General features: G+C 33.8%; 1 protein-coding gene across 1 annotated transcript in view; it reads left to right on the top strand.

Annotated features, from left to right (window-relative positions):
- LOC132742161 (ubiquitin carboxyl-terminal hydrolase 8-like) overlaps positions 1-20756 on the top strand; it is an 86359-nt gene that overhangs the window by 365 nt on the left and 65238 nt on the right. The window contains exons 2-9 of the mRNA XM_060730490.1: positions 750-835; positions 1400-1551; positions 2945-3116; positions 6636-6798; positions 8130-8277; positions 10655-11270; positions 12307-12396; positions 14360-14507. Coding sequence (XP_060586473.1) covers positions 750-835; positions 1400-1551; positions 2945-3116; positions 6636-6798; positions 8130-8277; positions 10655-11270; positions 12307-12396; positions 14360-14507 — 1575 coding nt within the window. The remainder of the gene's footprint in view (positions 1-749; positions 836-1399; positions 1552-2944; positions 3117-6635; positions 6799-8129; positions 8278-10654; positions 11271-12306; positions 12397-14359; positions 14508-20756) is intronic.

Genomic DNA, 20756 nt, shown 5'->3' with positions numbered 1-20756 from the left:
GTGCCTGTAATAATGCTTGGAAGGGCATTAGAAGTCTTCCTCCACCAGTAAAGCTGGAGAGTTGCCATATGACCTATACTGTGTTGGTGCCATGTAAAAATACCCCCCCCCCCCCCCAAAAAAAAAAAAATCTTTTATATTTACTCAGCGTATTAAAGTTTTAAGATATCTTTGCATGATCCCTGGGGCCATCTATGAAATGACTCGAATGCTCTTGTCTTACGATGTATCTGTTTCATTTATGATCTGTTAAAGTCTGTTATGAATAAAAACTTCACTGTTTTTTTATTACAGTAGATAATCTGATTTATGTATGCATAAAATGTTACAGATTTTAGCTTGACTATTCGAACAAAAGGGAGATCTATTTTACTCACCCTTGCGTTGTAATGATCACATTATGGTCAATTTTTTTTGCATGGAAGATCGTTTAATGGGTTGTGACTGAACACACTTTGTTCTCAGTGGTTATAATTATGTAACACAATGGGCACAGATCCCATAACTCTTGAGTTACATTTTACAGAGCTAATGCCTCTTTTCTTTTGGCAAGCACTGAGAATAGTCAAGCGAGCTGTCTTACGGACAACTTTTGTTCAATTTTTACAACAAATATTTTCTCAATTCTTTGGAGTGGATGATTGTCCAAAATACTAGTATATAAACAACATGTAAAATAAGTGAAGCAAAACTGGTTTGACAATACATTTATTTCAATTTTTAAGAGATGGAGGGTTTTTGTTTTACAGGCATACTATGATGATTTGTTGGGTGCAAAAAATCTTCTCACATCTATAAGCAAGGCTGAGGAACTCTCGTCCAGTCTCAAGAACAGGTACATGTATTATGTTATATTCTATTTATGGTATCACTCGGGCACATTGTTAAGGAAATTTCGGTTTATAGTATCACTCAGGCCAAAAAAATTTGCAGAGCTAAATTTAGCGAAGAAATATTTTCAATTTATCTGACTTCATTGGTTTTACTATGTTGTATACAAAAAATGTATAGTGTGCAATGTTCCTCGTTCATCACGAGGTATAATAGTATATTTCGGCATTAATGAGAGCTTAATCATTGAACGTATAATAAACTTCATTAAAAAAAAAAAAAGATAGATAGATATTTTAGATAAGTGTCTTATAAAAGTAATCTTGAATATGAGGAAGATGTACATCTCTAACAGAACTTGAATTATCTCTACGACTTACTATTAATAAGGGCATTCCTAAAACATTGATTTCTAGATTTTAAATATCAGTATAGGAATAATGACCCCTTAAATTCCTGCCGTTTTTTGTTTTCTTTGTTTGTTAAGGGAGCTTAATTAAAAAAAATCAGGAGTTAAATATGTCTTAACCTTGCTGGTTTGTTTATAAGAACATTATCATTTTTGCAGGTATGATCAGTTAGAAGCGGAAAATGTTGCCAGTAAACTTGCATCCCTAGATACCGTGGAACAGAAAACAGAGACTAAAGATGAGAAAAAGGCTGAAGATAGTATTGATAAGTCAGACAAAAAGTTGGAACCGGTGGAAAAACAGCCTGAAGGTACTCCTCATTTGGTACTGATATTTACAGCTGGCGTCTGAACATCTACTGATTGGTTATTTTGTAAAAAAAAAAAGTTACATTTCCTCATTTTAAGTCCTACTAAATTTAATAGGAGTTAACCAGTAAGGTGGCTAATTTTTTGCATATTATACTTATAAGTCAAGGGGAGTAACTCAAAGAAAATCTCATCTGGCAAGGTCTTTTATGCTCGTGTGTATAGCAATTGAGCTGTCATATTGTTGTTCTGTAGGCATTTAATCTAACTAGCATAGGAAGTACACCTTAAGTTCTACCTTCACCAAAGGCCTCCTAATTTACATTATATTTATATTTTGTATGGAAGTCAAAATACTACTGTGTTTACATTTTGCTATCTTTACGACACATTACTGCACATCCAGCCCCAGTTTCGTCCGTTATTAAACATGTAACATGTTCTTAATTAAGTGTTATTAAACAAATATTTGACATTTTTAAAGACTTTGAAAAAATATTGATTTCTGAGGTTAATTATTATTCAAAATTATTGATTTTTTTTAATCTGTATCTATTTACTGATCGACAAAAATACTTTGACAAGACATCAATATCGTTTCTATGACAGACCTAATAATAACTGAATATAAGTGCTAATGTATTTCTGAAAAATTATAGGAATTAGTGCCTTTAATATTGCATATATTTAATGGATAATCCCAGATTTAGAGACATTGTCAATAAAATTATTATCAAGACCTATCCTGATGTTAAGAAATATTGTAAAGTTATATTATCATGTCTATCACTTGAAGAAGCTGTTTATCAATCAGGCAAAATTGCTATAAAAAATTTCATTTCAAGAATAAACAACTATTCATTTCTACAAAATTTGTCAATCCTTTCAAACTTTTTGCCGAAAACATTATCTTGAAAATTTGGAAAATGAAAAATTATTATCATGAGCTTTTGATTTATACTGTGAACCTCTTGGTTCATGGTACTTAATGCTTTGAAACAAGAAGAAAAACAAACAATGAACTTACGGTACAAAAACTGTTACATATAGGTATTTTTTGCTGAATGACACAAGGAAATAAAGATATATTCAATTCAAATCAAATTTAATGGTCAAGACGTAGATCATAGGGTGGCCATTTTGAAAACCATATGTCACAAATTTAAATTGCCAAAGACTCGCATAATATAATTTTATTCAACTTGTTCAATAAATTCAGTGTTAAACTTACACTCATTCAGTATCCTCTATTTATTTTAAATATGCCCTTTTGACAGCAGCAAAGACCAGCCCATGTGTTATAACATGCACATTTTTCTGTATTTATACATTTTTGTAACTATAAAGACCAGCCCAGCTTTTATAACTAAATTGCTTTATTTTGTGCCCTTCCAGAGGCAGCAAAGACCAGCCCAGGTGTTGTAACATGCAATCAGTTATTTGACTTATTTGAGGACAGAGATGCTCAGCTTATTCTCATGGATGTACGGTCAATGGAAGATTTCCAGGAGACGAGAATTAATCATAAAAATATAATCAATGTGCCTGCCGAGGCCATCAAACCAGGGTACGCTTCTTTGCTTGTATACAGCCATAATTGTTTATATATCAATTGTAAAACGATATTTAGCTCCCTTGACATTAAAGTGGCAGCTATTTTGAGGGTCATTTCAGCAATTAAAAAAATATTGGGAAAGAGTTGATGTCCAGATTAATTGGGAAAAACGCACCTTGTAATTTTTATGCTCCCCGAAAAATTTCAGGGGAGCATATAGTCGTCGGGTTGTCCATCCGTCAGTCCGTACGTACGTCCCGAATTCGTGTCCGGCCCATAACTTTGTTATTTGAAGTCGGATTTTAAAATTATTTTACAGAAAGGATCACCATATTGAGACAACGTGTCACGCGCAACATTTGGGTCGCTACCTTGAAGGTCAAGGTCACAGCATGACCTTGCAGCAAAATCGTGTCCGGTCCATAACTTCATTATTTGAAGTCGGATTTTAAAAATATTTCACAGAAATGATCACTATATTGAGACGATGTGTCACGTGCAACATTTGGGTCGCTACCTTGAAGGTCAAGGTCACAGCATGACCTTGCAGCAAAATCGTGTCCGGTCCATATCTTTGTTATTTGGAGTTGGGATTTTGAAAATATTTCACAGAAATGATCACCATATTGAGATGACGTGTCGCGCGCAACATTTGGGTCGCTATCTTGAAGGTCAAGGTCACAGCAAGACCTTGCAGCAAAATCGTGTCCGGTCCATAACTTTGTTATTTGAAGTCGGATTTAATAAATATTCCACAGAAATGATCACCATATTGAGATGATGTGTCGCGCGCAACATGTGGGTCGTTTCCTTGAAGGTGAAGGTCACAGTATGACCTTGCAGCAAAATTGTGTCCGGCCCATAACTTCGCTATTTGAAGTTCGATTTAAAAAGTATTTCACAGAAATGATCATCATATTAAGATGACATGTCATGCACAACATTTAAGTCGCTACCTTGAAGGTCAAGGTCACAGCATGACCTTGCAGCAAAATCGTGTCTGGCCCATAACTTCCTTATTTGAAGTCAGATTTTTAAACTATTTCACAGAAATGATCACCATATTAAAATGGCGTGTCATGCGCAACACTTGGCTTGCTACCTTGAAGGTCAAGGTCACAGCATGACCTTGCAGCAAAATTGTGTCCGGCACATAGCTTCATTATTATGTCTCCCCCACCTCGGGGGGAGACATATTGTTTTTGCCCTGTCCGTCAGTCCGTCAGTCCGTCCGTCAGTCCGTCAGTCCGTCCATTCTTCGTTTCCGGACGATAACTAGAGTTCCTTTTGACCTACAGCCCTCAAACTTCATAGGATGATTGGTCTTATAGAGCTGATGATCCCTATTGTTTTTGGGGTCAGTAGGTCAAAGGTCAAGGTCACACTGACCGTTGGTCAATTTCTCGTTTCCGGATGATAACTAGAGTTCCTTTAGACCTACAGACCTCAAACTTCATAGGATGATTGGTCTTATTGAGCAGATGATCCCTATTGTTTTTGGGGTCAGTAGTTCAAAGGTCAAGGTCACAGTGACCGTTGGTCAATTTCTCGTTTCCGGATGATAACTAGAGTTCCTTTTGACCTACAGCCCTCAAACTTCATAGGATGATTGGTCTTATAGAGCAGATGATCCCTATTGTTTTTTGGGGTCAGTAGGTCAAAGGTCAAGGTCACAGTGACCGTTGGTCAATTTCTCATTTCCGGATGATAACTAGAGTTCCTTTTGACCTACAACCCTCAAACTTCATAGGATGATTGGTCTTATTAATCAAATGATCCCTATTGTTTTAATGGTCAGTAGGTCAAAAGGTCAAGGTCACAGCGACCGTTGGTTAATTTCTCCTTTCCGGATGATAACTAGAGTTCCTTTTGACCTACAACCCTCAAACTTCATAGGATGATTGGTCTTATTGAGCAGATGATCCCTCTTGTTTATGGGGTCAGTAGGTCAAAGGTTAAGGTCACAGTGACCATTGGTCATTTTCTCATTTCCGGATTTCTCCAGTTCCATTCCTGTTTCCATTCACAGTTATTCTCAGCAGTGGGGGAGACATGCGCTTTTTTACAAAAGCATCCTCTAGTTTGAAGTCCGATTTTACAACTATTTCACAGAAATGATCACCACAATGAGACATTGTGTGGCGCGCAACATTTGGGTCGCTACCTTGAAGGTCAAGGTCACGGTATGACCTTGCAGCAAAATTGTGTCCGGCCCATAACTTTGTTACTGGAAGTCGGATTTAACAACTATTTCACAGAGATGATCATCATATTGAATCGACGTGTCGCATGCAACATTTTGGTCACTACCTTGAAGGTCAAGGTCACAGCATGACCTTGCAGCAAAATAATGTCAGGCGCATAACTTTGTTTTTGAAATCGGATTTTACAACTATTTCACAAAAATGATCACCATATTGAGACAATGTGTCGTGCTAAATATTTGGGTTGTTTTTACACTTTGAACTTTGTCTGTGACATAACTCTGACACAACAAGAGGTATACCTTCCTGTGTCCAAAACCTATTCGGGGAGCATCACCCGGTTCAACCGGCTCTTGTTTTTTATAGCTTTGGAATTTGGAAAAATAACTGAATTTTTTCAGTTTACTTGATCCTTAACAAAAGAATTATCATTCAATATATTGTCATCTTAGAGCAATAATTTGTTAACTTCTATTAAAGTTAGAAGGACTTAACTTGTTACTGCACTTTGTTGATGATATATGATTGAAGAAATATGGAAATAAGAAAGGTAAATGGATGATTAAGGTGAATTGTCAAATTTTGTAAAGAACCGTCAGTATTGAAAAGTTTTTTTGTCAGCTTATAAAGATGATAATAATTTGAGAGATTTTTGTTTAATCTACAAGCATATAATTTATCAAAGCAGCCTTCAACTTCTATTTTCTGTTCGTAGAACAATTCTGTGTTGTTCCAAAGAAAGTATTTCATTAATTTTATCTTGCAAAAGTGCATCATATCACTGATAAGCATTCTTCAAAAGGACATCCTGAGACCTTTTTATAACAGGTCATTGACGTTCATATCTAATTTAGAAAGCGAAGATTCAGTAACAAATGGTCCGCTTTACTGATTAAAATCTAGAATTGACCAGTAGATTAGAGGTATTGAGGGGTTTCCTTATTATTCCTGTATTTTATTGTTGGCAATTTATTATTTTCGACATATATTCTTTTGATTTGACCTTTAGAAAAGCTGAATGCTGCTTTAATACTAGCCAAAGTTATTATTTTAAATGGACTTACCCATCTTTAATCAACACAAAACCATTCATCATTTTACAGTCAAGATTAATTGAATATGATATATACTGACTGAAAAGTGAACAGTGCATACCATAACCAGACAGTTCAGATGTGACAGCTGATTTTGGTCTGCAGCGGTCACATTGATAGATTCAATTTTCGTAAAACAGGCTTAATTAAGGTAAGAATGGCCATAAAAATGGCCATTAAGGGAGGTAATGCATGTTAAGTAAGAAAATACATGTATCTATTTCTGTCTTCAGAACAACTGTTACATACATAGAGAAAGCTTTACCTATGGATTCCTTGTCGCTATGGAAACAAAGGGGTAACATTGATCATATCATATTACTAGACTGGAATTCTCATATAGACCAGGTTAAAATTGGATCCAGTCTACAGACACTGAAGGATGCCCTGTTCAAGGTAGACACCATTATATACTGAGATTCTATAGTGTCCTTTTTAAATTTGCTAACTTTATGACACACTGAATTGTAATATTATTTGAATAAAACTTGTCACAGCTTTGAACACATGACATTTTGTGGAATTTCTAATTCGTCCCTAGATTTGATGTCTGCCAGATAAGCTCAATAGGGAGAGCATCGGATACATGATTTCTTCAAATATATTGGTACAAAGTACAAAAAAGGTAGTATCAGGTCAACTAAAATATATTGTAATTTTGCCCCCAAAATATTTGCAATCTCTACTATTAGTATTTTTGTAACTATGTTGGCATTTTCTCAAAAATTTTGACAGTTCCCCTAAAAAAATGGCAGTTTCACATATTTGCAATGCCCCCAAAATTACTGGAGAGGCCTTAAATATGTTCGCAGTTTACCATACTTAGTTGTTACCTTCAATACAAGATGTTGCCTAGAGCCCTGGATTGAGAATTTGACAGGTTACTGAGGTCAGTGGTTTTCCCCACTCAATTGGGAAAAAGACCATAGCCTCTTGATTTTGGGAAAAAATTCACTAAAATTTCTAATTTGGAAGTTTAAAAGCTTGTGTAAGGTAAAAAATTGGGAAACGGCACAATTTTAAAAAAGATTTCAGTTGGGAAGAGGCCTTTTATAGGCCTCTGTATGAAAGGCCTCTTTTATTTAATCACTGGAGGGCACTTACAACACAGTTTGTTTACTTGTTTTGTATGATCATTGACATTATCTACCTTCAGAAAAAGGAGAGTACTTGCTAACAACAAGTCACAAATAACAATCTGCTTGGCAAAGAAAACCTTGAATGTTTAAGTACACAAAGTATGTGAACTTATAATGCAACAATGGTCATAACCTGATATTGTGAAGTCGCTGTAATATCACCATGTACAACTTATGTATATACAACAAATTGCCATTCTGAAGTTGATGTATTTTATTTGATACATAAAAGCTTAATTTCCAATATTTGTGAAAAGTCAGATTTTCATACAGTTTGAATAAACTGCAACTTGAAATGGATCTTTCGACATTATCCACAAACAAAATTTTTAATGACAGTTGACCTTCATGAAATTTAAAGTTTTTAGTTTCTTATAGACAATATAAGATAAATGAAAAAAGGGTATTCTGTATATAGAAAATCAATATACTGTACATTTTACTCACCCATAAGTCTGACTCGTTTGTAAGACGGGGTCTAAATATTTTACAAAAAAAATTGCAGTTAGATGCTTTAGTAGGGCCACATTAAAGTTTCATTCGTTAGACGTTAGATATTTAAGATTATTTGAACAATTTCAATTACAGTATGACTCGACAGTGATAATCAAAAGTGAGCCACTCATTTTAGATGGCGGTTATGAGCAGTGGATGTTACAGTACCCAACAAAATGTGTGAACCCCGTCTTTGATAAACTTAAAAAACCTGTGGTGAGCTCAACTCAAGATTCTTTAAGTAAGTATTTGCTTTAGCAATATCAAGTTTTCTTCAGATATCACTACTATAACACTATCTGTTTCCAAACACAAACCTAAAGGGAAGTTTCACTTCTATACAATAAATGATATACATGTAACACTAACTTTTTGATTGTTTTTTAAAGCCATACAGTGCTTCAGGGTTCATTGAATGTCTTTCAGGTGGTATTAAGGGATATTTTTACCAAATGCTGGGCAATATTCCCAAGGAAAGGAGTTGGGTTTTTTACCAGATCTTCAAGAAAAATTCCCAAATCAAAATCGTTACAACAGCAATTTTAACTATGCTTCACAGCCGTACCCTTGAAGAATCCTTTCACATAGCCCTTATTGTCCTAATCACATATATTTAATGTCTTGGTAATCAGATAAAGTACACTTCACAAACTGGAAGGACAGGATGCACTTTAAATAACTTCACAGCTGATTATGTTATAGATAACTGTACAATAATAAATAGATTTCAATATATGAACTTTTCTTTATTAAATAAAAGTGGTTATTTGATAGATAAATATCAGGGTTGGTAGAGTCATAAAACATGCTTAAATTTAAGTCCCTTTCATAAAAATACTTAAAGTTCTGTGGCTGCATGGCCGAGTGGTTAATGCGCCTGACTAGTAATCTCTGGCGCGTGGGTTCAAACCCTGTCAGGGGCAAGTTTCGTTGTTTCCTTGAGCAAGAAACTTTACACTCATTGCTCAGTACTGGTTGGTTCCAGGAACGGATTTGAAAGTGTGTCTATAAGCTTATAGCATCCTACACAATCGAACTAAAATAAATTCTGTATAAACCAAAAAGTGCTTAGAAAACAAAAAATGTCCTTAAAAGTCCTTGAACATGACTGTGTACTTTTAAAAAGTGCTTAAATTTGTTGGAAAACATGCTTGATATAAAAAGAATGATAAAGTGCATGGTAAAGATATGATAGTTTCCAACAAATTAGCTTATTAAATACCAAAATCAATAAAAATGTTTGCTTGTATTACTTGTATTAACAATATTAGCAACATTGTAAAATATCTCACAATAGAAAGTTAATATACCATTTTTCTTCTGCAGAAGCATGTGAAACAGCTGGGGAGATATTTAATAAGACTGACTGAGGCCTTCTTTTTAATGAACCCTGAATTGATAATTTATTTGAACAAATAGGAACCATCCTTGTTTTTATATTGTTTTATTAACTTCAGGTTAAAGTCCTTCTATTTTCTGAATCAGCTTTGATGGCATCTTTCCCATTTCCTGTTTATGTAATCACCAAATTTTTGTTTTCTAGAAAATGTTATGTTGGCCATCTTTGTTTCAAGTGACATGCATGTTACTTTTGTCAATTATTTTATGTTAAATTTGTAATGTATGTTATATTTGTCATGTAGTATATTTGCTGTGTAACATTTGCCATGTAAATTACATTTCTTATTTGTGTTATATTTGTCATGCCTGTTTCAAAAAAGAAAATTTGTCATATATGTTACATTTATCATGTAAATGACATATGTCATGTATGTTACATTTATCATGTAAATCACATATGTCATGTATGTTACATTTATCATGTAAATCACATATGTCATGTATGTTACATTTATCATGTAAATCACATATGTCATATATGTTACATTTATCATGTAAATCACATATGTCATGTATGTTACATTTATCATGTAAATCACATATGTCATGTATGTTACATTTATCATGTACAGTATGTAACATTTGTCGTATGCAAATTACATTTTATCATGTGTTACATTTGTCATGTATGTTACATTTGGTATGTATGTTACATTTGTCATGTATGTTATATATGTTATGTATGTTACATTTTTCATTTGTGTTATATTTGTCATACATAATGTATGTTACATTTATCATGTATGTAACATTTGTCATGTATGTTACATTTTTAATGTAAATTACCTTTTATCATATGTTACATTTGTCATGCATGTTACATTTGTCATGTATTTTATGAGACATTAACCCTCAACATGTAATATACTTTAGTGAATAATGATATTTGGGAAATATTGAGGACTTTGACAAATAGATATTACAGTTGCTTAAAAAGGCCCCATTATACAGGGACCATTAGACAGTAAATTCTTTTGTAATATCCCAATATCCCCTCATTGCAAGTAAGACATAATTATTCCAAGCTAGTTTAGCACCAGTTCAAAAATTTACCCAGTATAACCTGCGAGCCGAAGGTAACAGCTCAGCTTATTTCATGCTGCATCAATGCTGCTAGAAGCTCGAGCAGAAATAAGAAATAAATGATTGACTTGAAGCATTATGATTGTAACATATTGGTAGCTTTAATATGTTTTTATCATTCTTTTACATTTCAGTGGATTTTGATTATCCAGATTTTGATGAAACTTTTATGGAACCAAAACAAGCAGGCACTAGTTCTATTGATTCATCAGCTTCATCATCGTCCTTAAACAGTGTTAACTCTCTGACAAATGGGGATGTTACCTCCCAGTTTCCGAAAATTGATAGATCTACAAAACCAAAAATTGATAGATCTACCAAAGTAAATGTTGCTAAAACTGGTATAAGTTCTAACAAACCTGTAACTGGTTCTCTGTATCCAGATGTAGGAGCTGTCAGTAAGTCGGGAAGCAGTTTATATAGCAAAACAACTGAGGCTGGTTCCCATATTAGTAATTCAAGTTTTAAGAATGCTGACTACAGGGCAGAATCGGCCTCTAGTCAGGATATCAAAAACAGTTCAAGTACAAATTTAGCTGCACAATCGACGGAGATTTCGGATGAATTGACGGCATTGAATTTACAGAGGAAGCAGAAGATGGAAGAACTGCGGAAACTTCAAGAAAATTACGAGAAGATGGAAGCAGAGTCGCGTGCCAGGATGGAGCAAATGAAGAATGAAGAGAAGAAGTTGTCAGATCTAGAGGAGCTGAAAAGGAAACAGCAATCTGATGTGGCCGACCTAATGAGGTAAAAAAACAGCCTCATTGTACAGTAAAACCTGTTCAGATTATTGAGCCAAAAGCTTTGGTTATTGTCATGAAATCTTGCTCTAGGGAGGTTTAATTTATTGTAAAGTCTTACTTCCGGAAGAATCCGTACTGTTGTTGCAAAGAGGGTAGTGCTCTACAAAGGGCCTCTCTGCAGAGGTTGCACTGTATATTATAAGTTATATAAAGATTTTTGATGGGTTATATGGGCATATATAAAAGGTTGTTTGTAAATATAACCCTCACCGCTTGGGGAGGGTTCTATTGCAATCAACTGTTTATATTATGCCATATACTAGTAACCTGTCAGACATATTAATAACAAATTTATAAATCAGCAAGCATCTTTTTTAGAGAAAAAAGTCAGGTTTCTTCATAAATTGACAGCAGCCGTATTTTGATACTGAAGTCCCCGAAACCACTGATGGACCATTCTGATTTTAAAGCAGAACAAAAGGGAGCAGTGGCCTAGTGGTTAAGATGTCAGCTTCTCAACCCATTGATGATGGGTTCTAGCCCTTATTCTGGTTGGTTCCAAGAAGCAGACTTGAAAGTGATTAATATAAATTGCAAGAACTTGTTTCACAATCAAGGTTTAACCCTTTCACTGCCAAAGGGACTGCTTATCATTATGCCGTCCCTGTTATTTTCGGCGTATTTGCCATATGGACGGCTTTAGCCGTTTCTATAATTATAATTATAATAATAATAAATTAATAATAATAATAATAATAAATATAAAGAAAATTATACCATCGACAATAATTATTATTATACTAACAGATTTGGAAACATATATACATTAATTATTATAATACTAATAACAAATAATAATAATTATACTAATTAATACTATAGTAATTTCTTAGAAAACCCTTTGGCAAATAGGTGATCAATATAGCAATAACTCTCTGGCAGCGAAAGGGTTAAACCAAAGCAGAAAAAATGAATTTGTTAATACATAAAACCAGTGGTGGGTGAGAGTAAATACTCAAGTATATCATTTGATATTACAGATTGAAGAAGAATCTACATAGTGAGATGGCGGAAGAAAAACAGCGAGTACAGTATCAACAAATTGAGAAAGAACAAGAGGAGACTCACAGGTTACTATGATATATATATTTTAATGTCTGTAGGTGCATGATGCAATCAAACCTGTATTGCAATATATAGACAATCTTGTATTGCAAAACATTGAATTGTCTTGTTAATAGCAGGAAATATTTTTTTGTGCTCACACTATCTTATATTCTTCCTATGTTCTTTCTCGCTTTGATATTCCTTCTTTTGTTTCTTCTTTCCTTCATTCTTGTGCTTCCTCTCTTCATTTCTTTCCTTTCTTAATTTCCTTTATGATGCTCCTTATTATAAATAAAAAAAAGATGATTTTAAAAAAGTTTGTAAATTAAGAAGGTTGCCAAGCCTGAAGAACTTTATATACATTATTGAATATTTTGATCAAATATAAGAAAAAATCCCTGTCAGAGAGCTCCATACCACAAAATCAAAAGCCAGCGCTGCACCCGATTTACAATTTTATTGTTGCCCTACTATAAAATACTTGTGATTTAGATAAGCTAATAAGTTTTCATTTCAAATTGAGCTTAGATAGATAATTATTAAAGATCCTTTATGTTGTAATTAAGGATGTCACAACACTAGCGTGAAATTTTATATATGTATATAATTATTCTTCTAAAACAATTTCCAAGCATCCAAGAGTACTGTAAAACACTTATTATTCGCGAGAAATTTATTTTCGCTAATATTCGCGAGTTTTCTAAGACGCGAATTCATATTTCTCGCGAATATTTCACTTTGTCTATACACTTGTCCGTACACATGGATATATATATCTGCGGGAAAGTATCGAAACCAGTTCTAGTTATATCATGTAGCTATTCAAGTGTCGCAGCATATACATATCGTACAGATTACTATTATGAAATATTTACCTGTAACAATTTGATATTATTGAGGTATTAGTAAGAAACTGCTTCGCTGCATATTACTTGTGTCAAGGAAGGTAACTGTGACTTGCACTAGAATTAAGTATAAACAAATTAATGAGTCTCACAAAATTTTAATAGTATTTCTACAGATTGTTCTAATTAATGTGAAAATCTGTCCAACTTAATGGATTAATTAAATTTCCAACACAATTTATCAAGTACAATGTACTTTAGCACCTGCGAGTTGTTTGTAACATTTCTATTTACTAGTATTGTACCCTATTGTAGGTCTATTGTACTACAGTTTAAGCCGGAGGGTAAACATGCATTATCCTTTTCTACAGGTTAGGCAAATTACAGTACCGTTTAATTGATTTTCGTCTGCTTGCCTTTGAATGGCTCATCAGTGAAACTTTAACACTTTGCATGCTGGGGAAATTATCGTCTTTTAAAGATGTCATATTACTAGTAACAATGCTAGAGGCACGGAGAATACATGACAAACACAGTGAACACATATCAAATAATTATCAAACTTTATTGACATATTTTTAGACAGACGGTTACAGTTAACAAAAAGATAAGCAAGCTATCAGAAAATCGATACAGATATAAATGCATTCGTCGCACAATAAACGACGCAAAGTTAGTAAACGGATAGGACAGAAATTTCCGAATTACATCGGGTTTCTGGTTTCACATTTTTCGGGAAGACGCGAATTCATGTTGACGCGAAATAATTATTTTGGACATTTTGCCTCAAATTCGCGAAATAAGGTTCTCGCGAAAAACAAGTGTTTTACAGTATGTTAAATATGTACTGCAAGTGTTTATACAAATTATAAGTCATCATTAAAATAAATGCAATCATTTCTTATTGAAAAAATTGGCTTAGACTTTATTGAAAATTAATTTCTAATTACCTCCCTTTATTTACATGAAATGTTAAATTCGGTAATATCTTTACAAATAATGCTTTTTGAAACTTTTTACAATATTGATAAATCTTCATTTGAGCATCATATTTATGATATAAAACCATAAAAAGAACTTACAGGATCTTTAAACATATTTGTGAACTATTTTTACATTATCTATATTGCTAAATAAACAGGAAAAAAGAATTGGAACAGCTATCGAGAGCAGAGGAAGAAAAGAGAAAAAGAAGGGAAGAAGTTGACAGATTAAGGATGGATAGAAAGAAGAAGGAAGAAGAGAGATTAGAGAATGAGAGAAGAATTAAAGATGAACAAGATTTAAAGGTAAGGTAGTAATTATAGTGAAAGTATGTGATGTTTTATGAAGTGATGAAATTAGATATTTTGCGATTGCCCTGTAAAAATTTCAGATGCTACTTTAGTTCATTATCTGGGAAACAGATGCCATTTTCATAGTTGATGGGTAAATATATGTCATTTTCATAGTAGATGGGTCAACAGATGTCATTTTCATAGTTAAATGGAAAACAGATGCCATTTTTATACTTGATGGGTAAACAATGCTATTTTCATAATGGTCTGGTAAACAGATGCCATTTTCTTAATGATTTGATAATTATGGAGCCTGTGGTAAGGTGTTCATGTAAGAAAGGTCTTTTGAGAAAGATATTAAGAAGGTGCTCTTTTTATAGTAGAAAAGATATCAAACTTTGATTATTTAATTTGATATTCCTCTTTTAGAATGCTAGGGAGAGAGCACAAGAAGAGGAAGAACAGCACAGGAAAGATTTTGCTGCAGCAGAAGAAAGAATTAAACAGATGAAGGCAGAAGACCAAAGAAAGGTACATGTATAACTGTAGCATGTTTATTGAAGAACTAATTTTAATCAATTGATTTTTTTTGGTTTTTATCCAGGTGATAAGCAAGTGGATACCTAGGGTAATACTCTATATAGTGAAGTTCCGAAAATGGCAACTTTTGTCTGTTTCCCGACCTTTGTTGCTCTTGTGGCCTCAACGGTTGAGTTTTTAGCTCACCTGTCACAAAGTGACAGGGTGAGCTTTTGTGATCGCTTTTCGTCCGGCGTCCGTCCGGCGTCCGTCCATCCGTCCGTAAACTTTTACTTTAAATGACATCTCCTCATAACCACTAAGCCAATTTCATCCAAACTTCACAGGAGTGTTCCTTTGGTGGTCACCTTTAAAAATTGTTCAAAGAATTTAATTCCATTCAGAACTCTGGTTGCCATGGCAACCGAAAGAAAAAACTTTAAACATCTTTTAAAAAACCGTAAGAGCTAGAGCTTAGATATTTGGCATGAAACATCTTCTAGTGAGTGTCTACCAAGTTTGTTCAAATAAAAGCCCTGGGGTCAAAATTGGCCCCACCCCAGGGGGTCATTGATTTTCCCTATATGCATATAGTAAAAACTTAAAAAATCTTCTTTTAAAGAACCCAAAGAGCTAGAGCTAAGATATTTAGCATGAAACATCTTCTTATATGAGTGTCTACCAAGTTTGTTCAAATAAAATCCCTTGGGTCAAAAATTGGCCCGCCATAGGGGGTCATTGATTTTCCCTATATGCATATAGTAAAAACTTAAAAAATCTTCTTTTAAAGAACTCAAAGAGCTAGAGCTTAGATATTTAGTATGAAACATCTTCTAATGAGTGTCTACCAAGTTTGTTCAAATAAAAGCCTTGGGGTCAAAATTGGCCCCGCCCCAGGGGGTCATTAATTTTCCGTATATATGCATATAGTAAAAACTTAAAAATCTTCTTTGAAAAAACCCAAATAGCTAGAGTTTAGATATTAAGCATGAAACATCTTCTAGTAAGTGTCTACAAAGTTTGTTCAAATGAAAGCCCTGGGGTCAAAACTGGCCCCGTACGGGTGTCATTTATTAACTATATGTGTATAGTAAAAACTTAAAAAATCTGCTTTTAAGAAACCCAAAGAGCTAGAGCTTAGATGTTTAGCATGAAACATCTTCTTATGGGTGTCTATCAAGTTTGTTCAAATAAAAGCCCTTGGGTTAAAATTGGCCCTGCCAGGGGGGGGGAGGGGTGGTGGTGGAGGGGGCTATATACAGGTGAGCGACTTCAGGGCCATTATGGCCCTCTTGTTAAAGTTGCTGACTTAAATTCTCTTTCCTTCTCACTGCTTTAGGAGACATTCTGGCTGGATACTTTTGATTTTTATACCCTGATGCCTGCTTGAGACTAAAATGATAATTATATGGTCAATATATGTTATTTGAAGACAACGTGATTGTAAAAGTTTTGAAATTTCATTTTGTTTTTTTTCGCTGTTCAGGCAAGGGAGAAAATTGAACTTGAAGAAAGACTTCAGAGGGAGAGGGAGTTGGCAGCTAAGGTGGAGAAAGATAGACTAGCTGCCTTAGAAGAAAAGAGAAGGCAACAGGTAATATAACATATATGATCGCTCATTCTTTGATATCTTCCAGGGTGTCTGTGGCCAGGTTAAAGTCATTGACTTCAAACCACTGGATCCACACTGCTGTTGGTTCAAATCTCACCAGAGTTTTTGGATTCTTATATGTGAGGAAGCTATCCAGCTAGCTTATGGAAGGTCTTGGTTCTACTCAGGTGTTGGCTCGTGACTGAAATAATGCACAGAGTGGCACCTGAGGTCTTCCTCCACATGTAAAGCAGGAAAGTTACCATAAATACGTAACTGTTTTTGGTGGAACTTAAATGTTGATCTCTTACTTGTACTTTTGCATTATAAATGTTTATATCCAAAATTTGAGCATAAGTTTACCTGATACAGTACAACTGATACAGAGTAACACCCTAGTTTTGATGGTGAAAATTGTTGTTAAGAGTGGTTGCTCTAGAAAGGTTACATTTATTGGTCAGTTGTGAAGTTGTACTTAGGTAAGAATGAAACTGATGCAGATGGAAGTGATTAAATTGATTATTGGAAATACAAAAATTGATTACCAAAAATGTTATAGGCATTGTTTTTACATGCTTTATGCAAATAATCTTTTGAATTGAATTGATACAATTGATAATGAGAAATATAGAAACATGTCATTTCTTGAAAGATCTACAGTGCAACCTCAACTTTGTGGTCCTCGGTAGAGCAATAGCCTATTTACAGCAACATATGAATTGCCTTGATATCTTACATTTTTCAAGAAATGACATGTCATCACCTTATTGCAATAACATAATAAGTGCTTCTAAATTTAATAGCAGTTAATCTGTTATTGCACTAAGGTGACAAATTTGTGTAACTTTGTAGGCTGATCTAGACAGATTGGAAACAGAGCGTAGGGAAAAATTGCGACTGGAGAAAGAAAGAACAGAGAAGGAAAGATTGGAAAGAGAGAAAAGAGAAAGGGATATAGAAGATAGAAAGAAAGCTGCGGAGGCTAAACGTTTTGCTGATGAGAAGATCAGGTTAATGAATGGTAAGTTTAGACTTTCTTTATTGTAAATGTGAAAATTGATGGTGGGAAATGTGAAAATTTGTAAATGTGAAAATTTGTAAAACATGAAAGTTGATGATGGCAATGTAAAAATTGATCATTGAAAATAAATGTGAAAATTGATAGGAAATGTGAAAATTGTTAATGGAGAAATCTTGAAGTTAGTTTAAAAAAAATGTAAAAGTTGGTGGTAGGAATGTAAAATTTGATTATGGGAGATGTCAGAATTGTGAAAGGTAAATCTAGATGTTGATTGGAAATTTAAAAGTTGATAATTGACATGTTAAAATTGATAATGGGGAAATATAAAAATCGATTATTGGAAATGATCAAATTGATTATGAGGAAATATAAACATTAATTGTGGGAAATGTTAAAATTAATTATTAGGAAATATAAAAATCGATTATTGGAAATGTAAAAAAAGATTATGGGAAATGATAAAATTGATAATGAAAATTATAGAAATTGGTCAAAATAGATTTCTTTCTTACAGTCTCTAACCTCAAGGTAGATATATCAGTTTATGGAGTTATGTTAAGTTAGTATTCTAATAAGTATGGGGTTATTTTTTATAATTTTTCTTCCTTAACTTGTAACTATTCTATATATAGAATCTACTACTAAATACAGTATGGTTAATGTTTCATCATGATGTATAAATTAAAATGTAAAGTGAATGAAAATATAAACTAACTTTCTTTAGAAACTGTTTCATATTAGCGTCATTTCTGTATATTACAGAAGCTAAGACAAAGCCTAAACCGGTTCCCTCACCAAACCTTCAGAAAGGCTGGGAGAAACAGCTGGATCCCAGCACAAACAGATACTTCTATATCAACCATAATGAGGGAACCACACAATGGGACCCACCAGGTTAGTATAATTGTGCTTGTTCCCAGCTTTCTAACATATTGTTATATTTGAACCTTGAGATAACTAAACAAAGGGAACCGATGTGAGTTTATTAATGCTGAATCCCAGCTTTCTGGTGTATTTATAGAATATTAGTGCTATTCTACCTACCCATGTGTCAGTGTAACATTGCTTGTGTTGGTATAACACTTATGGTGTTAGTGTAACACTGTTGATGTTAGTGTAATTTCTTTTGGTGTTGGTGTAATAGTATCAGTATTGGTGTAACACTTTTGTGTTGGTGTACTACTATTGGTATTGGTGTTAGTGTAACACTATTGTTGTTGATGTAACACTATTGGTATTGGTTTAACACTATTGGTATGAGTGTAACACTATTGGTGTTGGTGTAACACTATTGTTATGAGTGTAACACTATTGGTATGAGTGTAACACTATTGGTGTTGGTGTAACACTATTGGTATGAGTGTAACACTATTGGTATGAGTGTAACACTATTGGTATGAGTGTAACACTATTGATGTTGGTGTAACACTATTGGTATGAGTGTAACACTATTGGTATGAGTGTAACACTATTGGTGTTGGTGTAACACTATTGGTATGAGTGTAACACTATTGGTATGAGTGTAACACTATTGGTATTGGTGTAACACTATTGGTGTTGGTGTTACACTTTTGGTATAGGTGTAACACTATTGGTATTGATGTAACACTATTGGTATTAGTGTAACACTATTGGTATTAGTGTAACACTATTGGTATTGGTGTAACACTTTAGATATGGGTGTAACACTGTCAGTATTTGGGTAACACTATCGCAGTTTATTGCTTAATAGATTGTAAACAATAAAGAGTTTTGAAATAATATAAACAGAATAGAGATTTCATTTTGAGATGGTCTTTATCATATAGATGGACTTAATTTAGATATGGTCTTTATTTGAGGGTGGTCTTTATTTAGGGATAGTGATTACTTTAATGTATTCATAAGCTCAAGTTTGACTGTATCTATATTTTTATAAAAAAATACAACAGGTGAAGGTAAAGGTGGTACATACACTACACGACTGAAAGATGAACCCTCTACACCAAAGTCAGGTGGCCTCAAGAGGTCAAACTCCTCACCTAATATTGCACAGATGATGGAGGATGAGGCTAAACTCCCCCAAAGGAAACCAATGCCGTCTGTTGACAGAGGAAATAAACCTGTTAAAAGGTATTTAAATTTTTAGTTCACCTCAGCACATTGTGGTGTTGTACACAAAAAAATCTAAAATTCATTTGATCCACTTTACAAGATGGCCCAATTGTGTTTAAAATAGAAATAAGCTTTTAACTAGGTAACCTCAACATAAACTGAAATAATGCACAAAGGGTCACCCAAGGTCTCCTTCCACCAGTAAAGCAAGAAAGTTCCCATAAGACCTTTACTGTGTTGGTGTTACTTAAAACAAAACAAAAGAAGAGTATTCTCTGTTAGCCCCACCTGCTAACAAAATGTTGGTCAGTCCACCTAACCACATGGGTAAAAGTTTTCAGGAAAATTACTGCAGTTAAGTATTTCCAGTCTCCTTAAAGCCTTCTATTTTCTATGTAAAACTATAGAAAAAAACTGCTTAATTCAGGATTTTCAGGATTTTATAAATTTCCAACTTTTACCCATGGTTAAACCAACTTTCCTGGATAACTAACCAGTAATTTCCAAATTCTTCGCAAGTGATTGACAACAAAACCAGAATGGTTTCTCAATCATTGGTGAGAGGCAAGTTATCATTAGACTTGATGTCCAAGAGATCGATTGTCACATTGAAATTTTACGATGCCTAAATGTCGAACCGGTCAACCCCTTGGTTACCAATCTTATGATCTCCCTATTTAACTGAATGGGCAGGTCTGTGTTTAAATGAAAAATAAAAAAAAACCCCAAAAAAAACAACTTTAAAATGTTTCAAAGTGTTATACTGTTGCTGTCTATCAGATCTTGACTGGGTACTTTAAAAACTTACGGAGAACACTGCAATGATAACCCTAATAAAATATGTCTGACCATATTACTTGCTTTTATTTGTATGGTGAAAATGATGTTTTGATTGGGTAAATATGATTTTATAGGCAAATTAATTTATGCCTCAGAAATGAATTAATGTTTCATTCTTAAGAAAAGGTAAACATGAGATTTATAGCATTTAAATAATTGTTTAGGGGATTTTAGAAGCTTAATATCCGAAGAAAGT

The sequence above is a fragment of the Ruditapes philippinarum genome, unplaced genomic scaffold (assembly GCF_026571515.1).
Source record: "Ruditapes philippinarum isolate M1 unplaced genomic scaffold, ASM2657151v2 ctg1133_1_1_1_1, whole genome shotgun sequence".
Classification (NCBI taxonomy): domain Eukaryota; kingdom Metazoa; phylum Mollusca; class Bivalvia; order Venerida; family Veneridae; genus Ruditapes; species Ruditapes philippinarum.
This window is presented reverse-complemented; position numbering and strand designations above follow the sequence as displayed.